At 43.2% G+C, this 26,816-nt stretch overlaps 1 protein-coding gene across 2 annotated transcripts in view; it reads left to right on the top strand.

Moving 5' to 3' along the window:
• The first annotated feature begins 11,510 nt into the window (after positions 1 to 11,510).
• Positions 11,511 to 26,816, top strand: part of SLC12A4 (solute carrier family 12 member 4) — an 80,134-nt gene continuing 64,828 nt past the window's right edge. Inside the window, exon 1 of one of the 2 annotated variants that reach the window (XM_058155468.1) lies at positions 11,511 to 12,757. In XM_058155468.1, the coding sequence (XP_058011451.1) occupies positions 12,601 to 12,757 (157 nt within the window). In that variant the 5' untranslated portion in view covers positions 11,511 to 12,600. The remainder of the gene's footprint in view (positions 12,758 to 26,816) is intronic. The other variant, XM_058155469.1, reaches the window with a different exon arrangement.

Below are 26,816 nucleotides of genomic sequence, written 5' to 3'. Positions count from 1 at the left end.
ACTGGAGGCTTTTAAGAAGAGATTAGAGAGCCATTTGTCTGGAATGGTATAGGGTTTCCTGCTTCAACAAGGGCCTGGACTAGGAGACCCAATACCATTGTCAACAACTGGCTCTCCAATCTCTTCTCAAAAGCCTCCAGTGATGGAGCACCCATAACTTCATTCCACTGGTTAATTGTTCTCATTGCCAGGAAATTTTTCCTTAATTCCAGGTTGCTTCTCTCCTTGATTAGTTTCCATCCCTTGTTTCTTGTCTTGCCTTCTAGTGCTTTGGAAAATAGGTTGACACCCCCCCCCTTCTTTGTGGCAGCCCCTCAAATAATGGAATAATGCTATCATGGAACCCCTAGTCCTTCTTTTCTCTAGATTAAAAAGTAAAAGTTCCCCTTGCACATATGTGCTAGTCGTTGCCGACTCTAGGGGGTGGTGCTCATTTCCGTTTCAAAGCCGAAGAGCCAGCGCTGTCTGAAGACGTCTCCATGGTCATGTGGCCAGCATGATTCAACGCCAAAGGCACACGGAACGCTATTACCTTCTCACCAAAAGTGGTCCCTATTTTTCTACTTGGATTTTTTATGTGCTTTCGAACTGCTAGGTTGGCAGAAGCTGGGACAAGTAATGGGAGCTCACCCCATTAGGCGGCACTAGGGATTTGAATCACTGAACTGCCGACCTTTCGATCAACAAGCTCAGCATCTTAGCCACTGAGCCACCTCTAGATTAGACATACCCAATTTCTGCAACTGTTCTTCATATGGTTTAGCCTCCAGTCCCTTAATCGTGATGCTGCTGTAGCTTTTTCTATTTATCTCAAGTCCTTCCCAGCAGAATAATAGCGGAGTGGCAGAAGATTCATGATGAAAGTACCCTTAACCCCACCCCAGGGCCTATACTGAAGCTGGGAGGCGAATGCCTTGCTCAATCTTTTCTGAGAAAGTTCCTCTTTTGGGTGATAATAGGGAGTTGCTACATTGCAAAGCCTGTTTCTGCATTGAGCTATGACCTCTTTTTTTTTTTCTTCAGGGAAAGTGGCTTTTTTTAGCAGGACCTTCAGCTGAAATCGCTGGGAAAAAGCCAGCCTTGTGTGGCCAAGTTTTTGTTTTCTTCACTCCTCCTCAGAAAGAAGGAACTCCCTAGATGTTGTTCAATCAACGTTTAAGAGGTTATGTCAGCTCTTCATTCTCTGTGTTGGCTGCCTCTGTCTCCAGATTCAAATCCAAGCATGGTTTCAACTTTTCAACAGTTTAGGAGCAGGTTATCTGAAAGAGCATTTTCTTCCATAAGAATAGAATAGAATAGAATTTATTGTCCAAGTGTGATTGGCCAATAAGGTCGAACGACTAGCCTTGTGGTGCAACCAAAACAATCTGGAACTGAACACACTCAAAACCGTAGAAATGGTGGTAGACTTTAGGAGAAACCCTTCCATACTTCCACCTCTCAGAATACTAGACAACACAGTATCAACAGTAGAAACCTTCAAATTTCTGGGTTCTATCATATCGCAAGATCTAAAATGGACAGCTATCATCAAAAACATCATTAAAAAAGGATAACAAAGAATGTTCTTTCTGCGCCAACTCAGTAAGCTCAAACTGCCCAAGGAGCTGCTGATTCAGTTCTACAGAGGAATTATTGAGTCTGTCATTTGCACCTCTATAACTGTCTGGTTCGGTTCTGCAACCCAACAAAAAAAACACAGATTTCAGAAGATAATTAGAACTGCAGAAAAAATAATTGCTACCAACCTGCCTTCCATTGAGGACCTGTATACTGCACGAATCAAGAAGAGGGCCGTAAAAATATTTGCAGATCCCTCACATCCTGGACATAAACTGTTTCAACTCCTACCCTCAAAACGACGCTATAGAGCACTGCACACCAGAACAACTAGACACAAGAACAGTTTTTCCCCGAAGGCCATCACTCTGCTAAACAAATAATTCCATCAACACTATCAAACTATGTACTGAATCTGCACTACTATTAATCGTCTCATAGTTCCCATCACCAATCTCTTTCCACTTATGACTGTATGACTATAACTTGTTGCTGGCAATCCTTATGATTTATATTGATATATTGACCATCAATTGTGTTGTAAATGTTGTACCTTGATGAAGGTATCTTTTCTTTTATGTACACTGAGAGCATATGCACCAAGACAAATTCCTTGTGTGTCCAATCACACTTGGCCAATAAAATTCTATTCTATTCTATTCTATTGGAAACACAAGGAATTTATTTTGGTGCATATGCTCTCAGTGTACATAAAAGAAAAAGGGAAAAAAATACCTTCATCAAAGGTACAACATTTACAAAACAAATGATGGTCATAGGTTGCAATTTAACCCTTAATGATAGCAACAAAAAGTTACAGTCATACAGTCATAAGTGGAAAGAGATTGGTGATGAGATCTCCGCAAGATGGCGCCGACGAAGGCTGCCTCGGTGAAATGCTCTCAAATGCTCTCAAGTACATACTGTACCAGATCTAAAGATCATCTAATGAAGTCGTCTTCCAGGTTGGCCCACTAAAGGAGGTGGGCATGCCTCTACAAGAGGTGTGCATCAACCTTTTTTGTGGTGGTACCCAGCGTGGGATTCAGCTGGTTCAGACAAACCAGTAGTTTTGTGGGTAGAGTGGGCCTGGCCACCCGCCCTGGCGCTATGCCGTCCTATTTAGCCACATTTTTTAAGCCATGCGCATGCGTGTAAGCTGCATGCGTGAGCAAAGAACATGCACGGAAGGCCGGTGCGCATGTGTGCAGAAGCTGCGTGCGCTCTCAAATTTTCAATGCTGGGCGAACTGGTTGGTAAATTATGTTTAGCCCACCTCTGGTGGTACCCCATTTGCAGAGCCAGTGTGGTGTAGTGGTTAAGGAATCAGGTGGGAGACTGGGAGTTCTAATCCTGCCTTGGGCATGAAGCTAGCTGGGTGACCTTGGGCCAGGCATTTTCTCTCAGCCCTAGAAAGGAAGCAATGGCAAACCACTTTTGAAAAACCTTGGCAAGAAAACTGCCGGGACTTGCTCAGACGATCTCTGAGAATTGGACACAATTGAATGGAAAAATTTTGTTTTCCAGATTTCCTTCCCCATACTTGATGGGCACCCACACACTTTTGGGGTGTCCCTAAGGCAAGATATCTTGCTTGTAGGGGGCAAGAATTTTGGGGATTCAAAAGCAGTATTTTAAACTGTATGGGCCAATGATCTTATTCCAAAAGGCTTTTCTTTCTTTTTTTTCAACTTGCATGTTTGAAAAACAAAACAAAGAAAAAAAACACAAAGCAAAACTAAGTAACCACCCAGATTTTTTTTTTAAAAAAAAACCCACAATTTAGAAATAAATATATAATGTGTAAGAATCAATATTAACAAAAGCAGGGGGAACGGGACTTACAGCTTAAACGTATCTGTAACAAGTGCTCAACCAACATGAAAAAAAATCAGATGTACACAAAAATAAAACTCTGTGGTTGTCAAATACTATGAAACACAAGCCTGCGGGAAACATGTTGCATCATTTTATGGTGAACGGCAACAATTACCTTCCTGAAGAGATGATGCCATTTCATTGTGTGTGTTCACACAACTTAATTGCGTGAACCCAGAAAATTCGGGGTAATTGAATGGACGATGGTCAGGCAACCCCTGCCAAGATCTTAAGGCATTATTCACATTCAGAGTCCCTGCAGAATCTGCCTTGGCTACTTAGAAGATGAGGAAGGAAAGTTGTGTTCAGTTTCCTTTTTCATTTCTTAATTAAAAAAAACAAGCTTCTGCTCTCGAAAGAGCCTATGAGCAGCTGAACAAAACAATTTTGCATTGTTCGCTCAGCTTGGCTAAGCCATCCATCCTGTTTCCGATAATGACATTTATTAGAAGCACTGGGCTGTATCCCAGAAGAAGGGAATAAGAGCCGAGACCCCCATACGTCCCCATTCCAACCAGTCCCAAACTTTTGTTTTGCCTCAACGCATTAAGAAATTAAGAAAAGCAGAGATATCACTCTGCCAACAAAAGTGCATATATTCAAGGCTATGATTTTCCCAGTTGCAATGTATGGCTGTAAAAGTTGGACCATAAGGAAGGTTGAGCACCAAAAAATTGAGGCCTTTGAACTATGGTGCTGGAGAAGACTACTGTGAGTCCCTTGGACTGCAAGAAAAGAATAGAATAGAATAGAATAGAATAGAATAGAATAGAATAGAATAGAATAGAATAGAATAGAATTTATTGGCCAAATGTGATTGGACACACAAGGAATTTGTTTTGGTGCATATGCTCTCAGTGTACATAAAAGAAAAAGAAAAAAATACGTTCATCAAAGGTACAACATTTACAACACAAATGATGGTCATAGGTTGCAATTTAACCCTTAATGATAGCAACAAAAAGTTACAGTCATACAGTCATAAGTGGAAAGAGATTGGTGATGAAAACGATGAGAAGATTAATAGTAGTGTAGATTTAGTAAATAGTTTGACAGTGTTGAGGGAATTATTTGTTTAGCAGAGTGATGGCGTTCGGAGAAAAACTGTCCTTGTGTCTAGTTGTTTTGGTGTGCAGTGCTCTATAGCATCGTTTTGATGGTAGGAGTTGAAACAGTTTATGTCCAGGATGTGAGGGATCTGTAAATATTTTCACGGCCCTCTTCTTGATTCGTGCAGTATACAGGTCCTCAGTGGAAGGCCTGTGTACTGCACGAATCAAGGCGATCAAACAAGGCGATCAAATCAGTCAGTCCTAGAGGAGATCAACCCTGACTGATCTTTCGAAGGCCAGATTCTGAAGAGGAAACGCAAATACTTTGGCCAACTAATGAGAAGGAAGGACTCCCTGGAGAAGAGCCCAATGCTGGGAAAGATTGAGAGCAAAAGAAGAACAGGACGACAGAGAAGGAGGTGGCTGGATGGAATCACTGAAGGCATGATCATACCAGAAGATGGTAGAGGACAGGAAGGCCTGGAGGAACACTGTCCATGTGGTCACGATGGGTCGGACATGACTTCACAACTAACATCAACAACAAATTAAGAAATACTCTCCTTCAAGTTGAGTTCTAATCTATATGATGAGTGCCTTGATGCAGGATTTGTGGCATTATGATGGCTTGCCAGGGTGTGTGTGTGTGTGTGTGTGTGTGTGTGTGTGTGTGTGCAACTGCTCAGAGGTTAAAAATGCTGAATTTGTCAGCTGGAAAGCTGCCAGTTAAAGTTACAGACTCGAGCTCCGCGCAATGGGGCGAGCTCCTGTTACTTGCTCCAGCTCCTGACCACCTCGCAGTTCGAAAGCATGCAAATGAGAGTAGATCAATACTTTGGTGAGGAGGAACACTGTCCATGTGGTCATGATGGGTCCTCACCAAAATTTTGGTGAGGAAGGTAACAGGGTTCTGTGAGCCTCGGCATATAAACATGCTGGCCACATGACCATGGAAGCATCTTCAGACAACATTGTCTCCCTCTGCTAAGAAACGGAGATGAGCATCACCTCCTAGAATTGTTTATGAGTGGATAGGGGAAATCTTTACCTTTACTCATTGGATTCTTCTGGAATTGTTTTCTCTCCATTTCCCAGGTCCAATACAAAAACAGCCTCCATTCATGACTTCATGCCTCCTCCCTAGAGCTGAGAGAGAGGGTCTGGCCCAAGATCACCCAGCTGGCTTTGTGCCTAAAGTGGGACCAGAACACAGGATTTCTGGGTTTGTAACCCTGGGTTCAATGCCTTAATCTCTACAGTACATAACTGGAAAGTTATGTGATCTTGGCAAAATTTTTCAGAAGTGGTTGGCCATTGCCATCTGCCTAGGCCAGAGAGAGTATGACTGGCCCAGTTGATTTTGTGACTAGAACTCCCAATCTCCCAGTTTCTAGCCTGGTGCCTTTACCTCTACATCAATCTGGCTCTCTCCGCTTGAATTATCACTAGTCAAAGAAAATGAACGGAGGCTGGAAAAAGAGAACAGGGGGTCAAAAAAGTCAAGAGAATGTCCACAACCAAAGGAATTGAGATCTTGCCTCTTTTTACCATCTTGAGTTAATCATTGTAGGAAATATGAAAGGGATGGAATAACTATTATAATACTTAGTACTATTTACTAAGATTTATGGATGTAGAAAGACAATAAATCCATCTCTACGAGTCTGCAGGGCTATAATTTCCATCAGGAATAATTGTGATAAGACAGGGGCCGGCAGCTCTAGCCACCCTATCATCTCCCAGAATTCATGGCTAGCTCAGGAATTCTGGGAATTGAAGTCCACTGGTCATAAAGTTGTTATAGTTGCCTGCCTCTGTGATAAAAACCAGAATAGAAGAATAGATCAAAGAGGAAAGAAACCAGGAGGCAGAAACCAGCACCAAATGTAAATCAAGAGAGGTTCCCATCAAAAGCAGGTTAAAAAAAATTCTATCAACTTCCACATTTGATCTAATTTACGCTATAACTCAAAATTAGCCTTAACCAGGAGCCGGAATTCAATCTTCAGCAACGCATCTGGAGAAAAAAAAAGGAAGCCATTATATGTAGGAAGCCCTTGCCAATTCCTTTGTGGACAAGGAATGGTAAAATTAGATTGAGATCAAATGTAATCAAATGCTCAGCTTTTGATTGTGCTTTTTCTCAAAAAGCGTGAGAAATTTCTGCACGTCAGATAGGATCATGTTTTCCCCTATTCATTTCCTTTTAAAGAGCATATCCCTTCCCAATTCAAATATATATACGAGCAGTCCTCGCAATCTTTTGTTTAGTGATGTTCTAAGTTATAACCAGGGACGTGGGGCTCAGCGGCTAAGATGTAGCTTGTTGATGAGCTTGTTGATCGAAAGGTTGGCAGTTCAGTGGTTCAAATCCCTAGTGCTGCATAACGGGGTGAGCTCCCTTTACTTGTCCCAGCTTCTGCCAATCTAGCAATTCGAAAGCACATAAGAAATGCAAGTAGAAAAAATAGGGACCACCTTTGGTGGGATGGTAACAGCGTTCTGTGCACCTTTGGTGTTGAGTCATGGCGGCCACATTTCGTCTTCGGACAGCTCTGGCTCTTCGGCTTAGAAACGGAGATAAGCACCGCCCCCTAGAGTCAGGAACAACTAGCACATATGTGTGAGGGGAACCTTTACCTTTACTTTTAAGTTATAACAGCACAGAAAAAAAGTGAATTATCACAGCTTTTCACACTTATGATCATTGTAGTATCTCCAAAATCACGTGATCAAAATTCAGACGCTAGCAAGTGGTTCACATTTATGACAGTTGTAGTGTCCCAGAGTCATGTGATCCCCTCTTGCAACCTTCTGACAAGTGAAGTCAATGGGGAAGCCAAATTCGCTTAACAACTGGGTTACTAATTTAGTATCTGCAGTGATTCACTTAATAACTGTGGCAAGAAAGGTTGCAAAATGGGGCAAAACCCATATAGCAACTGTATGGCTTAGCAAAAGAAATCTTGGCCTCGAATGTTGTCATAAATTGAGGACTACAGGTACTTGCATAGGAATGGACCTGCAGTGTGTTACATATCAGTTACATAAAAGAGAAACAGAAAAATTATGGTAGTATCAGGGGATTTCATCACTTAAAGCCCCAATATTTTTATTTTCATTTTTGCATTTAAGGAAAACAGCGGGATGGAAGAAGACAGAGTAAGAAAAAGTTATCTGCTTTCTGTTTTTATTATGTTTTGTTTGAGGAAGAATAAGTGAAGGACTTGAGAATTATTTATGGCATATATATTGTCTTGGTTTTCCGATTCATTTCTAGAAGCTTGATTGTTTCTAAACAGCCTCTTCTATTCCATGTTCTTAACTCTTTTCTGAAATTCTCCATTTTCCTTTTCCATCCATTTCTTCAGCTCCAGGTCTGTTTTTAATTTACGTTGAGATTTGCTGGCCTGTGATTGCATTTGCAGAATACATTAAACCTCGTAACTTCAAGCTTTGTTTACCAAAATATCCCAAACGTTATTGCGTTTCCAACATGCAATCTCATCCTCTGGGTTTGCACAACAAAAAGAACCGCAGTGAAACAACGCAAGGTTAAAAATTACTCATGCTTGGCCTGTTGTCAAACACACCCTTGCTTGTGTCTTACCTGAATTGTCTAGATAAGTGTTAACTCGGTAGGTTAAATCATCCTCATTTATTCTCACATATCTTCCAGGCAAGGCAAAATGATAAGCAATGCTTTCTCTTGCAGGCCAAATAAAACATTTAATCTGCATTAATATTATATGCAAAGCAAGCAGCTATGTGTCCTGGTTCCTGAATCATCCTTCAAAAATCTTAGCTTACTGTCATGCACAAATGAGGGTTCCTTGATGTTCTCTGAGCTTGGTTGTTTTCTTGCAGATGTTTCATTACCCAAAATGGGTCGTGAACAGTATGAAACAACTGCAAGAAAACAACCAAGCCCAGGGAACACCAAGAATTCTTTATTTCAACTCCCAGCTACAAATATTCTTTATCGATAAAAGCCACTACAGGTAGCCCTCAACTTGCGACCACAACCGAGCCAAAATTGATGTTGCTAAGTGAGAAATTTGTGGTGAGTCTTGCCCCATTTTCTTGCCACATTTGTTAAGTGAGTCACTGCAGTTGTTCAATTAGTAACATGGCCGTTAAGTAAATCTGGCTTTCTTCTACTGGGGATCATACCCGAAACTTATAATAGAGAATTGAGATATTTGATTGTGAATGTAGTAACAGCGGCTAGAATTGTGTTTGCTAAAAATTGGAAAAATGAGAAAATACCAACATGAAGTTATTAAGAAAATAATGGAATGTGCTGAAATGAGTAATTTTTTATTTATTTATTTATTTTTGTCACAACAGTATACACAAACAAATGTCATAGATAAAACAGCATATCTTGAAGAATATATATATATATATATATATATAATTAAAATTATGCATCAACTATATTAATTGGATATAATGAAGGGAACAATAGGACAGGAACGGTAGGCACATTTGTGCTCTTATGCACGCCCATTATAGTCCTCTTAGGAATGGGGTGAGGTCAATAGTAGACAGCTTTTGGTTGAAGATTTTGGGATTTTGAGTAGAGACTATGGAGTCAGGTAATTGACATCTGAAATTAGAGAACAGGAAGATAAACAATATTATAAGACATGGGATTTATTCTATCAATGGTTAGATAAAAAATATGGTAATGAAGTTTGATAGAGGTTTTTATGAAGTAAGAACTGTCGAAATACATACTGATTTAAGATGATGAAATGAATGATGCAATACAATTGACAAAAATTTAGAACATTTTATATGAAATGAGGGAAGAAACACAGTTAAATAAATGATTAATTGACCAAAACACTGGGCTATATATTAGATTGGTAAAATGTAGAATTTGATAAATGATACGTTATGAAGATGGTGAAATTGCACGAAAGACTTGTAACCAACCAACCGACACAGTTTGCATTTGTATTGAAGAAGTTTTTATGTATGTTTGTCAAAAAAAAATATTAATAAAAACAAAAAAGGAAATCTGGCTTCCCCATCGACTTTGCTTGACAGAAGGTTGCAAAAAGGATCCCGCAGCCATGGTGGGACACTGCGACCGTCATAATTTGTTGTTTTAAAATTGTATATTGTATTGTTTTAATCTGGCTGTACACCGCCCTGAGTCCTTCGGGAGAAGGGCGGTATAAAAATCTAAATAATAAATAATAAATAAATAAATAAATAAATATGAGTCACTTGTTCAAGCATCCGAATGTAAATCAGGTGACCCTGGGGATGCTGCGATGGTCGTTAAGTGTGAAAAAGGGTCATGAGTCACTATTTATTTATTTAAAATATAAGTAAGGTTCTCTCTCCCTCTCTCTTTGCTTTCACCACTATCATATGGTTCCTTCTCCTACATTTCCCCAAGAGGTGATATTCTAGCTGGTTCAAACTGGTTCAGGCGAACCGGTAGCGGAAATTTTGAGTAGTTCGGACACTTCTTCCCAGGGGTGGGCTTCAAAAATTTTAGCAAGGGGTTCTCTGCCTTGTTGCTGGGTGGGCGTGGCATGGTGGGCACGGCCTTGTCCGCCTCCTGCACCATGGGAGGGGGGCCTTTTTGCCATCCCCGGGTTTCGAAGGCTTTCCTCAAGCCTCCGGGAGAGCGAAAACGGTCTCCCCAGTTCCGGAGGCTTTCTGGAGGCCCGTTTCTGGCCTTCCCAAACTTCTGGTCTGTACTTACTTGCATCCAAAACGGGCTGTGTGGGGACTCCTGGGAGGGGCGGGGTGGGGTGGGTAGGGCCAGCCAGGAGTGGGATTTGAGGGTTCTCCGAACTGCACAGAATCTTAGCTAGAGGTTCTCCCGAACCCCTTCAAACCCCCAGCAGCCCACCCTTGCTTCTTCCCAATTTTCCTGGCTTCACCAATTCCTCAATCCAGTTGCCTTTCCGCCCTGCAAGATGTCCGAGAAGAGTCAGCCAGCATGTCCTTCCCCCAAAATCTGGTTCTCTAATCAGGGCCCCATCTTTACTTTTCTCCCTTGACTGTGGAAAGGAAGCCAAGAACAGAACGAATGGTCTGCAAGGCACTTTCCTGCAAAAAGGTGGGAAAAGGAAATTTTGATTTATTTATTTATTTGACTCTTCATCTAAAATTAGCCTGCATGGCTTATCAAGCCTGGGATCCCTTGCAGAGGGAGAATAAGCTGTTCAATGTGAAGAATCCAAGATGAGCATTCCCAGTCCAAATTCAAATGACCAAACTACAATTCACAGCCATTTGTCATTCGCTGCGCAGAAATTTTCTGACAGTGAGAACAATCAACCCATGGAACAGAAGTTGCCTTTGGAAGTTGTGGGAGCTTCATCACTGGAAGCTTTCAAGAAGAGACTGGACTGTCATCTGTCACAAATAGTGTAGTAGTGTCTTCTGCTAGGGCGGGGGGGTTGGACTAGATGACCTACAAAGTCCCTTCCAATTCTGTTAATCTGTATCTAACATGGATGAGCATAAAACTTTTTTGCATTTCTCTTCCCTGTCCGCTTCAGCCCAGAGGAAATTATGTCTTGGCTTACAAATTACACTACATCATGGTTTATTTGGTAAACCACATTGGGCTGCTTTTGTAAATGCATAAACCATGATTTGGCACAATTCTGCTCACAGAACCTGCTGAGCCAAAACCACTAACCACGTTAAGCCTCCACACATTGTGTGAACCCATCTATGTTTGGATTAACAAACCACAGGTAAGGCTGCCCATTGTGTGACTCCTGCCTAAAGTTAGCAAACAGACCTCTCAGTCAGAAAAATATTTACCTACTACAGGGTGAAGACATGGAAATGTCTAAATAAAGAGGATGATGTTGTTACTATAGCGGTATTATTGGCAGCTGAACAGTGGCCTAGTTCAGGGGTCTCCAACCTTGGTCCCTTTAAGACTTGTGGACTTCAACTCCTAGAGTCCCTCAGCCAGCAAAGCTGGCTGAGTGACTCTGGGAGTTGAAGTCCACAAGTCTTAAAGGGACCAAGGTTGGAGACCCCTGGCCTAGTTCACACTCTGGAGTAATTCAGGGCGTGCTGAAGAAACCCCAATCAGTTGCATTCACACAACACCACAACATGCTGAGTTCACACCAGGGCTGACATCCAGCAGGTTCTGACAGGTTCTGGAGAACCGGTAGTGGAAATTTTGAGTAGTTTGGAGAACCGGAGTGGGTTGGGAATGGAGATTTTGCCATATCCTTCCCCTGGAGTGGGGTGGGAATGGAGATTTTGCAGTATCCTTCCCCTGCCATGCCCAAGCCACACCCACAGAACCGGTAGTAAAAAAAATTGGATTTCCCCACTGGTTTACACTCTACAATAAGCAATGATGTGCCAAAGAAACCCCAATCAGTTTGCATTCACACAAGATCTGAAACACGGCTGAGTTCACTTAGCCACCATGTGCCGAAGAAACCCCAATCAGCCGCATTCACACACAACACCCCAAAACGAGCCGGAGTTGCCTTTGAGGCAGGGGCGTGCAACTCCCACCCCTGGGCTCGTGGAACTAGGTTCAGGCTCGCGCTCCAAAAGCGAGCAAATCAGGACACGTGTGAATCCAACGCGCAGGGTTGGGAAGAGGCAGAAGAGACGCAATCCGGGTGAATTTCACCGCGGTTGACTTAACGGAACGTCTGCAAGGGAACAAGCGAGCTCCGAGAAACAACTTGGAACGGCGGCAAACTTTTTTCCCCGGGAAGTGAAGAGCGCGCTCGGGGAGCTGCGCGTCGGAGCGCGCCGGCCAAGCGGTTCCCCTTTGGCGCCGAGCCCCTTCCCCAGCGCCTGCCCGACCCCTGCCCTGCCTCCTCCGGCGCGCTCCGGCTGCCCTTGCAGTCCCTGGGAGCGAGAGTGGGGGGCGTCGCCGAGCCGCGCTTCCTGGGAGGAAGTGACCCAAGGCCGCTGGAATGCCAGCCTGGCTCGGCCGAGGCTGCAGCGCCGCGTCTCCCGTTCGCTTCGTCGAAGCGGCTGTTGCTGCTGCTGCTCCGGCCAAGCCCCGGGCGCGGCGGAGGGCGAGCCAGGCGGGGACGGCAAGAGGAGAAGGAGGAGGCGGCGGCTCTCCCGACGTCCCGCCGCGGCCATGCCGCACTTCACCGTGGTGCCGGTGGAGGACCAGGCGCGGGCCGGCTACGATGCCTTGGAAGGGCTCAGCTGGGTGGACTACAGCCAGTCCGGGGCGGACGGGGCTCCCCGAGCGTCCGGCCAGCGGGATCCCTACGACTCGGTCAGCTCCGACGGTGAGTGGCCGGGGGAAGCGCTTGGGCTGGCGGGCTGGCTTCCCAACGCCCCCCCACCCCCGGGCTCTCTCGGTGGCGCTTGGAGAGGCGCGGCTCCTCTTGGAGAGGCGCTTTAGCCAGCGCTGGAAACGGTGCCCGAAGAAAGGGGCTTCTTGCGGGGCAGGCGCTAAGCTTGCGTTTCCCGGCTTGGAGCCCAGGAGACAAGAGGGGTCTCTTGAGCATAGGCAGAGAGTTTTCGAAGTCGCCCAGCTGCCGAAAGGAAGGCGGGGAGGCGCTTGGTGGAGTTCAGGATGCGGGAGCGCGTAATGTTAAGGATGGTTTCCCTGAGCGGAATTGAGTCACCACCTCCTCCTCCTCCTCCTCCTCCTTCTTCCTTCTCCTTCTCCTCCTCCTCTGCCCTTCTTCTTCTTCTTCTTCTTCTTCTTCTTCTTCTTCTTCTTCTTCTTCTTCTTCTTCTTCTTCTTCTTCTTCTTCTTCTTCTTCTCCTTCTCCTTCTTTCTCCTTCTCCTCCCCCCCATCCCCTGCCTGTCTTCTTCTTCTTCTTCTTCTTCTTCTTCTTCTTCTTCTTCTTCTTCTTCTTCTTCTTCTTCTTCTTCTTCTTCTTCTTCTTCTTCTCCTTCTCCTTCTCCTTCTTCCCCCCTCCTCCTCCTCCTCCTCCTTTCTTCTTCTTCTTCTTCTTCTTCTTCTTCTTCTTCTTCTTCTTCTTCTTCTTCTTCTTCTTCTTCTTCTTCTTCTTCTTCTTCTTCTTCTTCCTCCTCCTCCTCCTCCTCCTCCTCCTCCTCCTCCTCCTCCTCCACCCACGCCAACTCTTTTTCTAAACTAGCATTAATTTCCTACCCTTCCCCCCCACCAAAGGGTCTAGACTACAGTTCCCATCCTTTGGGAGATGCTGGGTGGGTAGAGTAGAGTCGCCCAATACCCGGAGGGGAATCTGGTCTTAAGAAGCACTTTGGAACAAATAGGAGTTGCATAGGTGGTGCGTTTTTTTGTTTGCTTGCTTGTTTAAAAGCTGAATGCTTATACTTTTGATTTAAACAATTGTGGGTAGAGGAGGAGGAAGAAAGGGGATGGGGAGATGGATTGCTGGCAATATAAGCTTCCCGGCCTTTATGACACAGGAAGAGGCTGGAGTCACACATTTGCACTAAGCCGGGGTGTCAAACTTGATTTCATTGAGGGCCACATCAGCATTGTGTTTGATATGTAGGGGGGCAGGGTGGGTGTGGCCACCTTGACGTCATTCATGTGGGGGCATCTGTGGGGCCCCCGAACACTGTGCTAGCAAAAAAACGGGCTCCTGCAACCCTCGGCCAGCGAAAATGGCCCTTCCGCAGAGGCACTGTGGGTTGGTTCTTCACTGTTTCCAGGGCAGCCCCGCAGGCCAGATCTAAGCATCTGGCTAAGCCTTGAATTTGACACCCCTGCACTAAGCGGTGCTTTGTTTAAACCAGGAGTATCCAACCTTGACAACTCCCAGACTTGTGGACTTCAACTCCCAGAGTTCCCCAGTTTGAAGTCCACAAATAATCAAGCTGGCTGGGGAATTCTGGGAGTTGAACTCTACAAGTCTGCGAGTTGTCTAGGTTGGACATCCCTCCCCCACCCACCCACCCCTGTTTAAACGAAGGATAGGGAAAAATCGCGTTACAAAATTCTACACCAGTTACTCAAACTACATTGGCTCTTGAGTTCATACATCTCTGTTTCCCAGTAATGAAAGAAACTAGGAACCTGCTAAATTCATTGAAGTTTTGCTTTGTTTTGTTTTGTTTCCAAGCCATGCCATCTGGGGTATTTTGGGCCAATTTGTTTATAAATCCTCTGAACCAGAAGCACCATCATTTCTGAATTTTACACATCTGTAAAAGAAACTCTTTAAGTTAAACCAGTGATTGCTAATGTTTTCCGGATTGAGTGCCCAAAACTCGCATATCTGAGTGTGGATGTCCACGTGCGTGCCCAAACCCCCCAAATGCAATGCGCGCATAGCCCTGCACATGCGCTCCATCCCACATGTGCCTCACTTCCCATGCATGTGCCCTGCCCTGTGTATGCACCCGTGGCCTCCGCCCCTGCCCCACCTCCCTGCCTATGCTCGGTCCCCACACATGTGTGCGCAGCCCCCCGCACATGCCCCGCCCCCTGCACATGCGCGACAGAGACCCAAAGACCAGCTGAGTGGAGGGAGGCATGTGTGCATGTGTGGCGGAGCTGAACTGGGGTGACAGCTCGCGTGCCCGCAGAGAGGGTGCTGCGTGCCACCTCTGGCACGTGTACCATAGGTTCACCATCACGGAGTTACACCATACCCAGTACAGATAGTCTCTTGACCTGGGACCAGAATCTCCATGGCTAAGCACTGAGATTGCTAAGTGAATCGCACCCAGTTTCGCAACCTTTTTTGTTGCTGTGGTTGTCATGCAAATCACTGCCATTGTTGTGAGAACAATTAACCCAGAATCGTTACGTGAATCCGACTTCTCCCATCGACTTGGCTGGTTGGAAAGAGACTGGGGAGGTGGCAAGTAGTGATCACATGACTGCGATGCTGCAACTCGTAAATACATGCTAGTTGCCAAGCACCTGAATTTTGATCAGGTGACTGTGGGGTGTGTGTGCGCGTGCTCTGACGATTGTTAAGTGTGAGGATTGGCTGTAAAGTCACTTTTTTCAGGGCCGTTACAACTATGAACGGTCCGTAGTTCTTTGTGGCAAAATTCAAAAGAACTAGTGTAGTGTACCCGTCGTGCTGCACTCGAGTCAGCTGACTGATCATTGGTTACCATGCAGATCAAGGGTGGCAAGCTCGATTTCATTGAGGGCTGAATCAGGGTTATGGTTGACCTCGGGCTGGGGTGGGCGTGCCCAGGGTTGGGTGTGGCCAGTTCAATGTCACTCGTGTTGGTGGCCCCGAGCACTTTGCCAGCAAAAACAGGCTCCCGATCTCTGTTTTCAGCTGGGACGGTCTCCTGCAACCCTTTGCCAGCAAAAACAGCTCAGGAGAGCTGCATGTGGCCTTCTCGAGCTCTGTTTTTGCTCGCAGAGGCACCACAGGCTGGTCCTTCCCTGTTTCTGGGGCGGCTCCGCGGGCTAGATCTAAGCACCCTGCAAGCCAGATCCGCCCCCCCCGGGCTTTGAGTTTGAAACCCCCAATGCAGATCGTACTCTGTGCAAGGACCATCAAGCACTGGCGGGTCAGAATACAGGTAGAAAAATAAAGCTTTGATTTGGGTTTTGTTGATTAGAAAGATTTGGTGTTATAGGAATTTGCTGGTTATATATTCACATGTAAAAGCAAAGAGTTGAGTTTGGAGTGTGTTTATCTTGTACTGTGCTAGGAAGAGTTGGAAGTCAATGCTCCCCTTTTCTTTCTTGTTCTCTTCCCCCTTGTATTCCACACCTCCTTTTCCCGTTCCCTTTCCTTCTCTTAATTTCCGATTTTATTTTCCTTTTTTTTTTGTATTTTATACAATTAAAAAAAAATTTTTTTTAAAAAAAGAATACATGTAGTTCTCGACTTACAACCCCAAATGGAGCCCCAAATTTCTGTTGTTAAGTGAAACATTTGTTAGGTGAGTTTTGGCCCATTTTGCGACCTTTCTTGCCACAGCTGTTAAGTGAATCACTGCGATTGATAAGTTAGTTGCCCGGGTTGTTACCTGAATCTGGCTTCCCCATCGATTTTGCTGGTGAGAAAGTTGCAAAATATGATCACATAACCCCCGGGACACAGCAACGGTCGTAACTGTTTGCAGATCCCTCGCATCCTGGACATAAACTGTTTCAACTCCTACCCTCAAAACGACGCTATAGAGCACTGCACACCAGCCCAACTAGACACAAGAACAGTTTTTTCCCGAAGGCCATCACTCTGCTAAACAAATAATTCCCTCAACACTGTCAGACTATTTATTGAATCTGCACTACTATTAATCTTCTCATAGTTCCCATCACCAATCTCTTTCCACTTATGACTGTATGACTGTAATTTTGTTGCTGGCAATCCTTATGATTTATATTGATATACTGATCATCAATTGTGTTGTAAATGTTGTACCTTGATGGATGTGTCTTTTCTTTTATGTACACTGAGAGCATATGCACCAAGACAAATTCCTTGTGTGTCCAATCACACTTGGCCAATAAAAAATTCTATTCTATTCTATTCTAACTATGAACCAGTTCCCTATCATCTGAAAACTTTGAGTGCATAGTCATGGGGATGCACTCAAGGTTGTAACTGAAAAACGGTCATCCATCGCATTTTTCAGCATCGTCGTAACTTTGAACAGTCACTAAATGAACTGTTGTACGTCGAGGACTACCTGTAAGTGATTCACACAACGTGCTGATTTACAATGGCCAAAGTGAAACGATGCAGTGTGTCTTCTGAACCAGATGTGGCTTTTTAAGGTGGGTTTTGCAGCTGACAAGCTGTTTCAGTTACATCAGTTTGGACTCTGATGTTGCTGGCTGTAGAGAAGTCCTATTTAGGTTAGCAGACTTCTTTCTAAATGGAATAGACCATTTCTAATGGAATAGACCAGGGGTCTCCAACCTTGGCAACTTTATTAATTAATTAATTTATTTATTTATTTACATTTATATCCCGCCCTTCTCCGAAGACTCAGGGCGGCTTACAGTGTGTAAGGCAATAGTTTCATTCTATTTTTTTTTTATTATTATTATTTATTTGATTTTTATACCGCCCTTCTCCCGAAGGACTCAGGGCGGTGTACAGGCAAAAGTAAAAAACAGGCAATGCAATGTACGATTTAAAATGCAAATTAAAAAACTTATTTTATAATTGGCCTAAAAAGTTTAAAATATATAATAAACTAAAACCCCATTTAAAATTATTAATAGAAAATTTAAAATCGATAAAATCTAAGCCAGCCCCGCGCGAGTGAAAAGATGAGTCTTCAGTTCGCGACGGAAGGTCCGAAGGTCAGGTATTTGGCGTAAACCAGGGGGAAGCTCGTTCCAGAGTGTGGGAGCCCCCACAGAGAAGGACCTTCCCCTAGGGGCCGCCAGCCGACATTGCTTGGCAGACGGCACCCTGAGAAGTCCCTCTCTGTGAGAGCGTACGGGTCGGTGGGAGGCATGCGGTAACAGCAGGCGGTCCGGTAAGTACCCAGGCCCTAAATATATTTGTATATTTACAAAGTCAACTTATTGCCCCCCCAACAATCTGGGTCCTCATTTTACCTACCTTATAAAGGATGGAAGGCTGAGTCAACCTCGGGCCTGGTGGGATTCGAGCCTGCAATAATTGCAGGCTGCTGTGTTTTAATAACAGGCTATCTTACAGCCTGAGCCACCACGGCCCTAATAACTTTAACACTTGTGGACTGGCAAAGCTGGCTGAGGAGCTCTGGGAGTTGAAGTCCACAAGTCTTAAAGTTGCCAAGGTTGGAGACCCCTGGAATAGAACAGCTACATAAAGGCATTTATCTTACTTATGCACAGTCACTCATGCTCTGGTTACTTCTCGCCTGGACTATTGCAATGCTCTCTACATGGGGCTCCCCTTGAAGAGCACCCGGAGGCTCCAGTTAGTCCAGAATGCAGCTACGCGGGTGATAGAGGGAGCTCCCATATAACACCTATCCTGCGCAGACTGCACTGGCTGCCTTTGTCTTCTGGGTGCGCTTCAAGGTGTTGGTTACCACCTTTAAAGCGCTCCATGGCTTAGGACCGGGTTATTTACGGGACCGCCTACTGCCATCTTGTACCTCCCATCAACCCGTGTGCTCTCACAGAGAGGGACTCCTTAGGGTGCTGTCAGCCAAGCAATGTCGGCTGGCGGCCCCCAGGGGAAGGACCTTCTCTGTGGGGGCTCCCACCCTGTGGAATGAACTTCCCCCTGGACTTCGACAGCTATCTGACCTTCGGATCTTTCGCCGCGAACTTAAGACATATTTATTCTCTCAAGCAGGACTGGCTTGAATTTTAATTTTTTAGATGATTTTATGGGTTTTAAATTTTAATTAGTTTTTTAGGGTTTGAAAATATTTTAAAATTTGGGCCAAATTTAATAAGTTTTTTAATTATTGTTTTTAGTAATATTGTATGTGTCTTGACTGTTATTTTATCTGGCTGTTAACCGCCCTGAGTCCTTCGGGAGAAGGGCGGTATACAAATTAAAATATTATTATTATTATTATTACTTGCTTGTCAAATAAGTCGCAGATGCCCAACCTGTGTGACATCAACCTATTGTAATCTGCAAAAAAAAAATATCCTAATAAATTTGCTAGTTGGGGTAAGGTTTGATTTGTCTTCAGAAGAATTACTTGGCAGAAAAATTACTTGTTCTAACACCTGTTTCCTTCCGTGGTGGACCAGGTGGTGTGTAACGCTCAAAATTTGTATTCTGCCAACAGCCACATTCATCAGTCAACTTTATTCAGACACTAAACCATTTAAACTAAAACTGGTGGTTTACATTCTAAACTCTCTCTCTGTAGTGTAAGTTTGAAATGGGAAAGGAAAGGTTTGGAAATTTGTATGCTAAAGAAAAAAAAAAACCCCAAACAGCTTTGGGGAATGATTTGTCTTGTCCTGCTGCTGAAGAAAAACAAGTTCAGACATTGACAAACAAAACATATCAGCAATTCAGTGCCTTGGATAGATTGATTCCTCCAGGGTTCTATAATCATTTAAGGATGCCTCTCCCTGTAAGGATTGGCTTTAATACTTGTTTTGTTCTTGCTTTCCAAATATTGGAGATGGTGCCAAGAAGAACACAAGTTTTTGATAAGTGGCTAAAAGGAGTTGATAAACCTATGCAGTTCAGATCAAATTGTAGCAATGGTAGGACACTGCTCTCGATCCATTCCAAATATTGCACTTGGAGCCAAAAGGAACACCAGTTTCTTGATAAGTGGCTAAAAGTGGTTGATAATCGTGTGACGTTCCGGCCACAGCGTAGTGATGGTAGACGCCACTTCACAGAAATAAAAAATAACGGAATAACAACGTTGGAAGGGACCTTGGAGGTCCTCTAATCCAACCTCCTCCTCAAGCAGCGACCCTATACTGTTTTAGACAGGAGGCTGTCTAGTCTCTTCTTAAAAGCCTCCAATGATGAAGCACCCACAACTTCTGAAGGCAAGCCTGGTTAATTGTTTTCACTGTTAGGAAATTTCTTCTTGATTCTAGATTGCTTCTCTCCTTGATTAGTTTCCATCCATTGTTTCTTATCCTGCCCTCAAGTGCTTTGGAGAATAGCTTGATTCCCTCTTCTTTGTGAAAGCCCCTCAATTATTGGAAGACTGCTATCAGTCTGTTAAGGTACTGAAAGGTACTGTTAAGGTACTGAAAAGTATTGTTAAAGTACAAGACGGTTAAAGTAGTGAAATTTGCAGATGATACAACAGTGATTGGTTCTCATTGGAGACAACGATGGAGTTGAACAGCTAGCCTTGTGGTACAACCAGAACAATCCAACTAAATACACTCAAAACTGTAGAAACGGTGGTAGGTTTTAGGAGAAACCCTCCTATACTGCCACCTCTTACAAAACTAGACAACACAGTATCAACGGTGGAGTCCTTCAAGTTTCTAGGTTCTATCATATCTCAAGATTTAAAACGGACAGCTAACTTCAAAAACATCATCAAAAAAGCACAACAAAAAATGTTCTTTCTGAGCCAACTCAGAAAGCTCAAACTGCCCAAGGAGCTGCTGATTCAGTTCTACAGAGGAATTATTGAGTCTGTCATCTGCACCTCCATAACTGTCTGGTTTGGCTCTGCAACCCAACAAGAAAGATACAGACTTCAGAGGATAATTAGAACTGCAGAAAAAACAATGGCTACCAACCTGCCTTCCATTGAGGACTTGTACACTGCACCAGTCAAGAGGGCTATGAAAATATCTACAGACCCCTCACATCCTGGACATAAACTGTTTCAACTCCTACCCTCAAACGACGCTATAGAGCACTGCACACCAGAACAACTAGACACAAGGACAGTTTTTCCCCGAATGCCATCACTCTGCTAAACAACTAATTCCCACAACACTGTCAAATTAACTACTAAGACTGTATTACTATTCTCCTTCTCATCCTTACTAGTACCTATCTCTTCCCACTTATGGCTATATCCATGTTGCTTGTGTCTTCACAACTTATATTGTTTTTATTGTTTCCTAGTATGATTTGATTGCTTATTAGCATCCTATGACCATCACTAAGTGTTGTATCTTACGATTCTTGAGGAATATATTTTATTTTTTCTTTATGTACACTGAAAGCATATGCACCAAAGACAAATTCCTTGGGTATCCAATCACACTTGGCCAATAAAGAATTCTATTCTATTCTATTCTATTCTATTCTATTCTATTCTATTCTATTCTATTCTATTCTATTCTATTCTGTTTTCATGTCACTCTTAGTCCTTCTTTTCTCTAGACTAGACAAACCCAATTCCTGCAACCATTCTTCATATGTTTTAGCCTCCAGGGCCATAATCATCTTTGTTCCTCTTCTCAGCACTCTTTCCTGAATCTCAACATCTTTTTTATAGTGTCATGACCAAAACTTAATTGGTTTAATGGTTTTATGTCTACTAAGTATACAGATAAAGGTCATTCCGGCTACATCGAATCAGAGGTTCGATGCAGCCAAAGCAAGATTTTGCTTAAGCCAACGAAGCAAACCAAGCAGGACAAGAAGTGTTACTTTTAGGAACTGTGTGCCCACATAATTATCTAATGCAAGAAGGTATATTACTCTTGGAAGTGGAAGCTCTGTTTCTGCTCCAGCCAAGCAGAGTAAGAATTTCAGATTCTGTGAATTTGTGAAAGGCAAGATTTAGGACCAGAGTACTCATTGCTTTTCTTCATAAGGAAGGAAGAAATGCCTGGAATTTGGAAAAAGTCACAGCTAGACTGTGAAATGTTGAGACTGTTAAAAGTTTAGTTCTGGGGCTGATTTGAGAATCTTGAGGGGCATCATTTCTGAGTTCTTAGTATACACTTCCTTGTCCATCCAGACCTTTTCCATCCGATGGACTAAAGGCTTGTAGTATTAAAAATAAGACCGATTGCGAAAACCTGTTACTGACATGGAATCAAAGGCTGAAGGCGACACAGGGAAATTAAAAGAAAAATATCAGAAGTGGGTTATGGAAAACCTTGAAAATTATATTCAGATATTGTGGTAAACTGAATGTACCCTTAGAATCCCCAAGAATTCCATTTGATTGGCAGAGTTCGTGTAGCTCAGATAGTTGAGACCTTGTAATCATCTTTGAAAAAGCTAAGCAGGTTTGGGTAACGAAACATCTGCAAGAAAACAACCAAATTCAAATTGTTGAGCCTGCTTTTATGACAGTATCCCAGTTCAGAATCTAGAATAGGACACTTAAGGGTAATCATCTTAAGTTGGAGGCAGGGATCATTCTGAAGTTTGGCATATAAAGGTTGTGGGATTTTTTTTTATATGGAGTCTGCAAAACTTAATCGAGGTGTATGATTTCTTATCTGCACACGATTTGGGTGCCTGAAGATTTTGCTTCTCCTCAGTTACTCTGGTCTAAACCAGAGTTAGGCAAATCCTATCACTTGTTTTTGCTAAATGACAATTTCCAAGTGTTAATTAGAATCATCAGTGTTAAAGGATCTAGGAGCTGTAATTTAGCAATTTATGGAGGATTCCAGTTTACCTATTCCTGCCATCAGCAGTAAACAGCTATACTCTTCCTTCCTTCCTTCCTTCCTTCCTTCCTTCCTTCCTTCCTTCCTTCCTTCCTTCCTTCTTTCCTTCTTTCTTTCTTTTCTCCTTCTTTCTCCCTCCCTCCCTTCTTCCCTCCCTCCCTCCCTTCTTTCTTTGTCCAGTTTCCAGCCATTGTGTTTGATGGAGAATTCCTTAGAAACTCCAAACTTCATGCAATATTTATTCAATTCATATCCTGCAATTTCATTAGTAAATTATGAATGAGGAGCGAACTGCCTGGAGTTCCTTGGAGAAATAGAATACGAAAGCTACCATGATTAAAGAGACGTTTATGAAAACTGAACAGAAACCTCCGTTTTGATTCACAAATCGCACTCCAGCAAAGTGTGGGTCAGTTTTATTTTATGCTAGAATGTGTAAAATCGTGTTGTTTCTTTGCAGGTCATGGGCTATGAATGTTATGCAAATTCAGCCATTAGTGATGTATTCAGCAAATCCTAGTTATATAGGATATAGAGGAATATCTCTTCCACCAAACTTATCCCTTATTCTTTTTGCCAGACTTTTGGTTTAGCTGAAGAACAGCCTTGTGGAAGGAACGAAGGAGGTTCTTAAATAATGACGTAGTTTTGTCTAAATGGAAAAAAGGTAACATGTAATTTTCAGGCTGCAAATGCTGACTTCTCAGTGGTTTGGCTAACTGGAGCATGGCTTTGCTTTCCACCTGATAGATCACAACGGCTTAATGCAGCTTTTTAAATGCTTTTTTAATGCAGAAGAAACCCCAGAGAAGAGCTTAAGGAGTTGAGGTCCAATGAATTTACTAGGTTCTTCCACAAAACCTGGGGGAAGGGAGATTGGAGAGGCAGGAAATTCTACAGAAAAGGACAAAGAGAAACTTTCTCCTAACAATAAGACCCATAAAAGCCCTCAGGAGTTCCCCTCTTGTTTTCTTTTGAGATTTACTGGAAAAGTGGGAGGCAGCTGAATACTGTCCTCAATAAAAGACCTTCACATAGCCCTTGGCCAACTCACCACAGAAAGAACTGCAAGTGAATCAGCCTTTCCTCCAGGATATTTTCTCCTTTGAAACGTTTCAAAAGCAGCAAATTCTTCTCTTGTAGCTGTGAAAGAGAACTGGTAGAACAATCCAGCCAGATAATGAACACTCAAGAATTAGTCACTTTTTCATTACGGTTATTCTGAAATGAGCAGCAGCCGGGTATAGTTTTTAAGCGGTTTTTAAAAACTGCTTGAGAATATTCTGAGTTTGCTGGCTGCTATTTTTAAACACTTTGGTTTGCCTTTTTATTTTCCCAAGCTTATGATTCCATTCCGCGGCACAAAAAGGCCTTTATACGAAACAAGTTTTATATGATACAGGTCCTTTGTTTTATGTAACTCAAAAGCTATTTTTTGCCTTAGGAAAAAAAGCAAATGGTGTTTATCATTTGTAATGCAGACATAACTAACGTTCTCCTCTTAAACCTGTTTTTGTAATTATCCCCGTCTTCTCTTTCCTCTGTTTTGGGTCATAGTTTTCTGAACTGAAAATGTACCTAATGGAGGAATGTGTTTACCAAGGCATGCATCCTTGGTCAAATTTGTGGGAACTAGGAAGACAATTGCTTGCCAAAAGATGCATGTTATTGTGGGGGAGGAATCAGAAAAGTAGGCATAAAACAGGCATGATAGCACACTTCGCTTTTTGTCTGTGCCTTGCACATTGTGACAGAAACAGGATGGAGAGAAGTTTGAGAATGAAAAAAATGTGGCAAAATTATTTGCCTACATGTACTAACTTTGCTAACAGATAATGATAGAGGCCTGTTTTTCCCAATACGGTAACTTCTACCCTAAATATTCAGGTACCCATGCTGGTGAGCAGACCTGCTTAAAGAGTTTTGTTTTGAATTCACAAATGTGTTTGTGAAGATCTCTGGAAATTGAAGATCTTTTTCCAACTGTGGTTCAATACTGTATTGTCAGTTTTAAGAACCAGACTGTATTCCTTCCTGGTTCTCTGTAATTGAAAACACTACACAGGATACAGATAAAACAAAGGAATTCCCCCACCCACAAGTGGGTAGAAGTTATGTAAAAGCTTGAACCCAATAACCCAGAGGTTCCCAATCTTTTTCGCCCGCGGCTCCCCCGGAAATCCGACCTGCAACTGCACATGCGCACCAGACGCCCCAGAAATGGCGCATCAGCGCCAGACCCAGCAGATATTCATGGCGCCCCCATGCGCGGCTCCCTGGGGAGCCGCGGCTCACACTTTGGGAATCACTGCAATAACCTCTTGCAATGGTACATCTATGCATCCCCACTTGGAGAGTTTAAAGCATGGTGGATATATACAGGTAATCCTCAATTTACAACAGTTCATTTAGTGATGGTTCAAACTTATGTAGGAATTTAGCACCCACCCCCCTCCTAGAAGAATGAAATATTTTAGAAAATATTTAAAAGGCAGAATATATTTCCCTGGATGAGAAATGGAGAAACATGTTTTAAAGACAAAGCAGCTTCCTGACTCCCCCCACCTTTGTCAATGGGCCATTAAAGCCTCAGCCAAGCTCACTCATTTCCCTCCCACCTTTGTCAATGGGTCAAAGGTAGAAACTCATTCTCCCGACCTTTGTCAATGGGCAATTAAGGCTTCAGCCAAGCTCACTCAATCCCCCCACCTTTGTCAATGGACCATCATTTGCAACACAATAGGACTCATTTAGCAACAGAAACTCACCACATGGCAAGGCTCAAGCAAGCTTGAGAGACAACCTACAATGTTAGCTAAGACTCCTAGACCACCTGGGAGTTTGACAACCAATCAGGATACTCTTCCTGTGCCCCAGAAAGTTCAAAGCTCAGAAAAAGCATAAAGCCAGGGAGCGCACAGGATCTCATCCCTTTTCTGTTCAGGATCTCAAGCCATGTGATCCTGGCCACCATTAAACCATCTTTCCAAGCAGCCTCCATGTTTCCAGTGTCTTTGTCCCCACTTGGAACTGAACCCAGATGGATATTTCTTCCAACAGTTACAACAGCAGTGAAAAATCAAACTTATGATTTTTCACAGTTATGGCCTTTGCGGCTTCCCCACGATCATGTGATCAAATTTCAGATTCTTGGCAAATGGTTCATATTTATGACCGTCGCTGTGTCTTGGGATCACGTGATCCCCTTTTGCGACCTTCTGACAAGCAAAGTCAGTGGGGAAGCCGGGCTCACTTAACAACCAGGTTGCTAATTTAGCAACTGCAGTGATTCACTTAACAACTGTAGCAAGAAAGGTTGTAAAATAGGGCAAAACTCCCTTACCAAATGCCTCACTTAGCAACAGGAATTTTGGGCTCAGTTGTGGTCAGATGTCAAGAATTACCTGTATAATAACAACTATTGGAGGAATAAGAATTTAAAATATAGATATCCACACATAAAAAAGTTAAAACTCACTTAACAAATAATTTTGCTGCTGTCAACATCCCGTTTCCCCCAAAATAAGACATCCCCTTGTTGGAAGAAATATCCATCTGGGTTCAGTTCCAAGTGAGGACAAAGACACTGGAAACATGGAGGCTGCTTGGAAAGATGGTTTAATGGTGGTCAGGATCACATGGCTTGAGTTCCTGAACAGAAAAAGGGATGAGATCCTGTGTGCTCCCTGGTTTTATGCTTTTTCTGAGCTTTGAACTTTCTGGGGCACAGGAAGAGTATCCTGATTGGTTGTCAGACTCCCAGGGGGTGGGAGTCTTAGCTAATGTTGTAGGTTGTCTCTCAAGCTTGCTTGAGCCTTACCTGGTAAGATTCTGTTACTAGATGGGTAGGGGCTAATCCTATCTTTGTCATGTAGACAATGGACTGGCTCAGGCCTTAATGGCCCATTGACAAAGGTGGGGGGGGAGTTGCTTCGTCTTTAAAACATGTTTCTCCATTTCTCATCCATATTCTGCCTTTTAAATATTTTCTAAAATATTTCATTCTTCTAGGAGGGGGTGGGTGCTAAATTCCTACACCCTGATAATAAGCCCAATCGGGCTTTTGAGCACATGGCAATAAGGCCAAGCGCTTATTTCAGGGTTCAAAAAAAATATAAGACAGGGTCTTATTTTCGGCGAAACATGGTATATATAACATCAAAGTTCCAATTCCCCCCCCCCCAAGTCTTTTTCCATTAAACGCAAAAGAAAAGTTGCTGGTTGTATCTTTATATTTACTTTTGAGAATCTTCTATATTAAGATAGGAATCCTACTCCAATATTTCTCTGCTTGAACACCATCAGCATTAACAAGTTCGCCATCAGTCAATTGCCAAAGGCAGCTTTCCTAGGAGCAGCTTACATCCTGCGATGATACTTTTAACACCAT

This window comes from Ahaetulla prasina, chromosome 12 (genome assembly GCF_028640845.1).
Source record: "Ahaetulla prasina isolate Xishuangbanna chromosome 12, ASM2864084v1, whole genome shotgun sequence".
Taxonomy (NCBI): Eukaryota; Metazoa; Chordata; class Lepidosauria; order Squamata; family Colubridae; genus Ahaetulla; species Ahaetulla prasina.
This window is presented reverse-complemented; position numbering and strand designations above follow the sequence as displayed.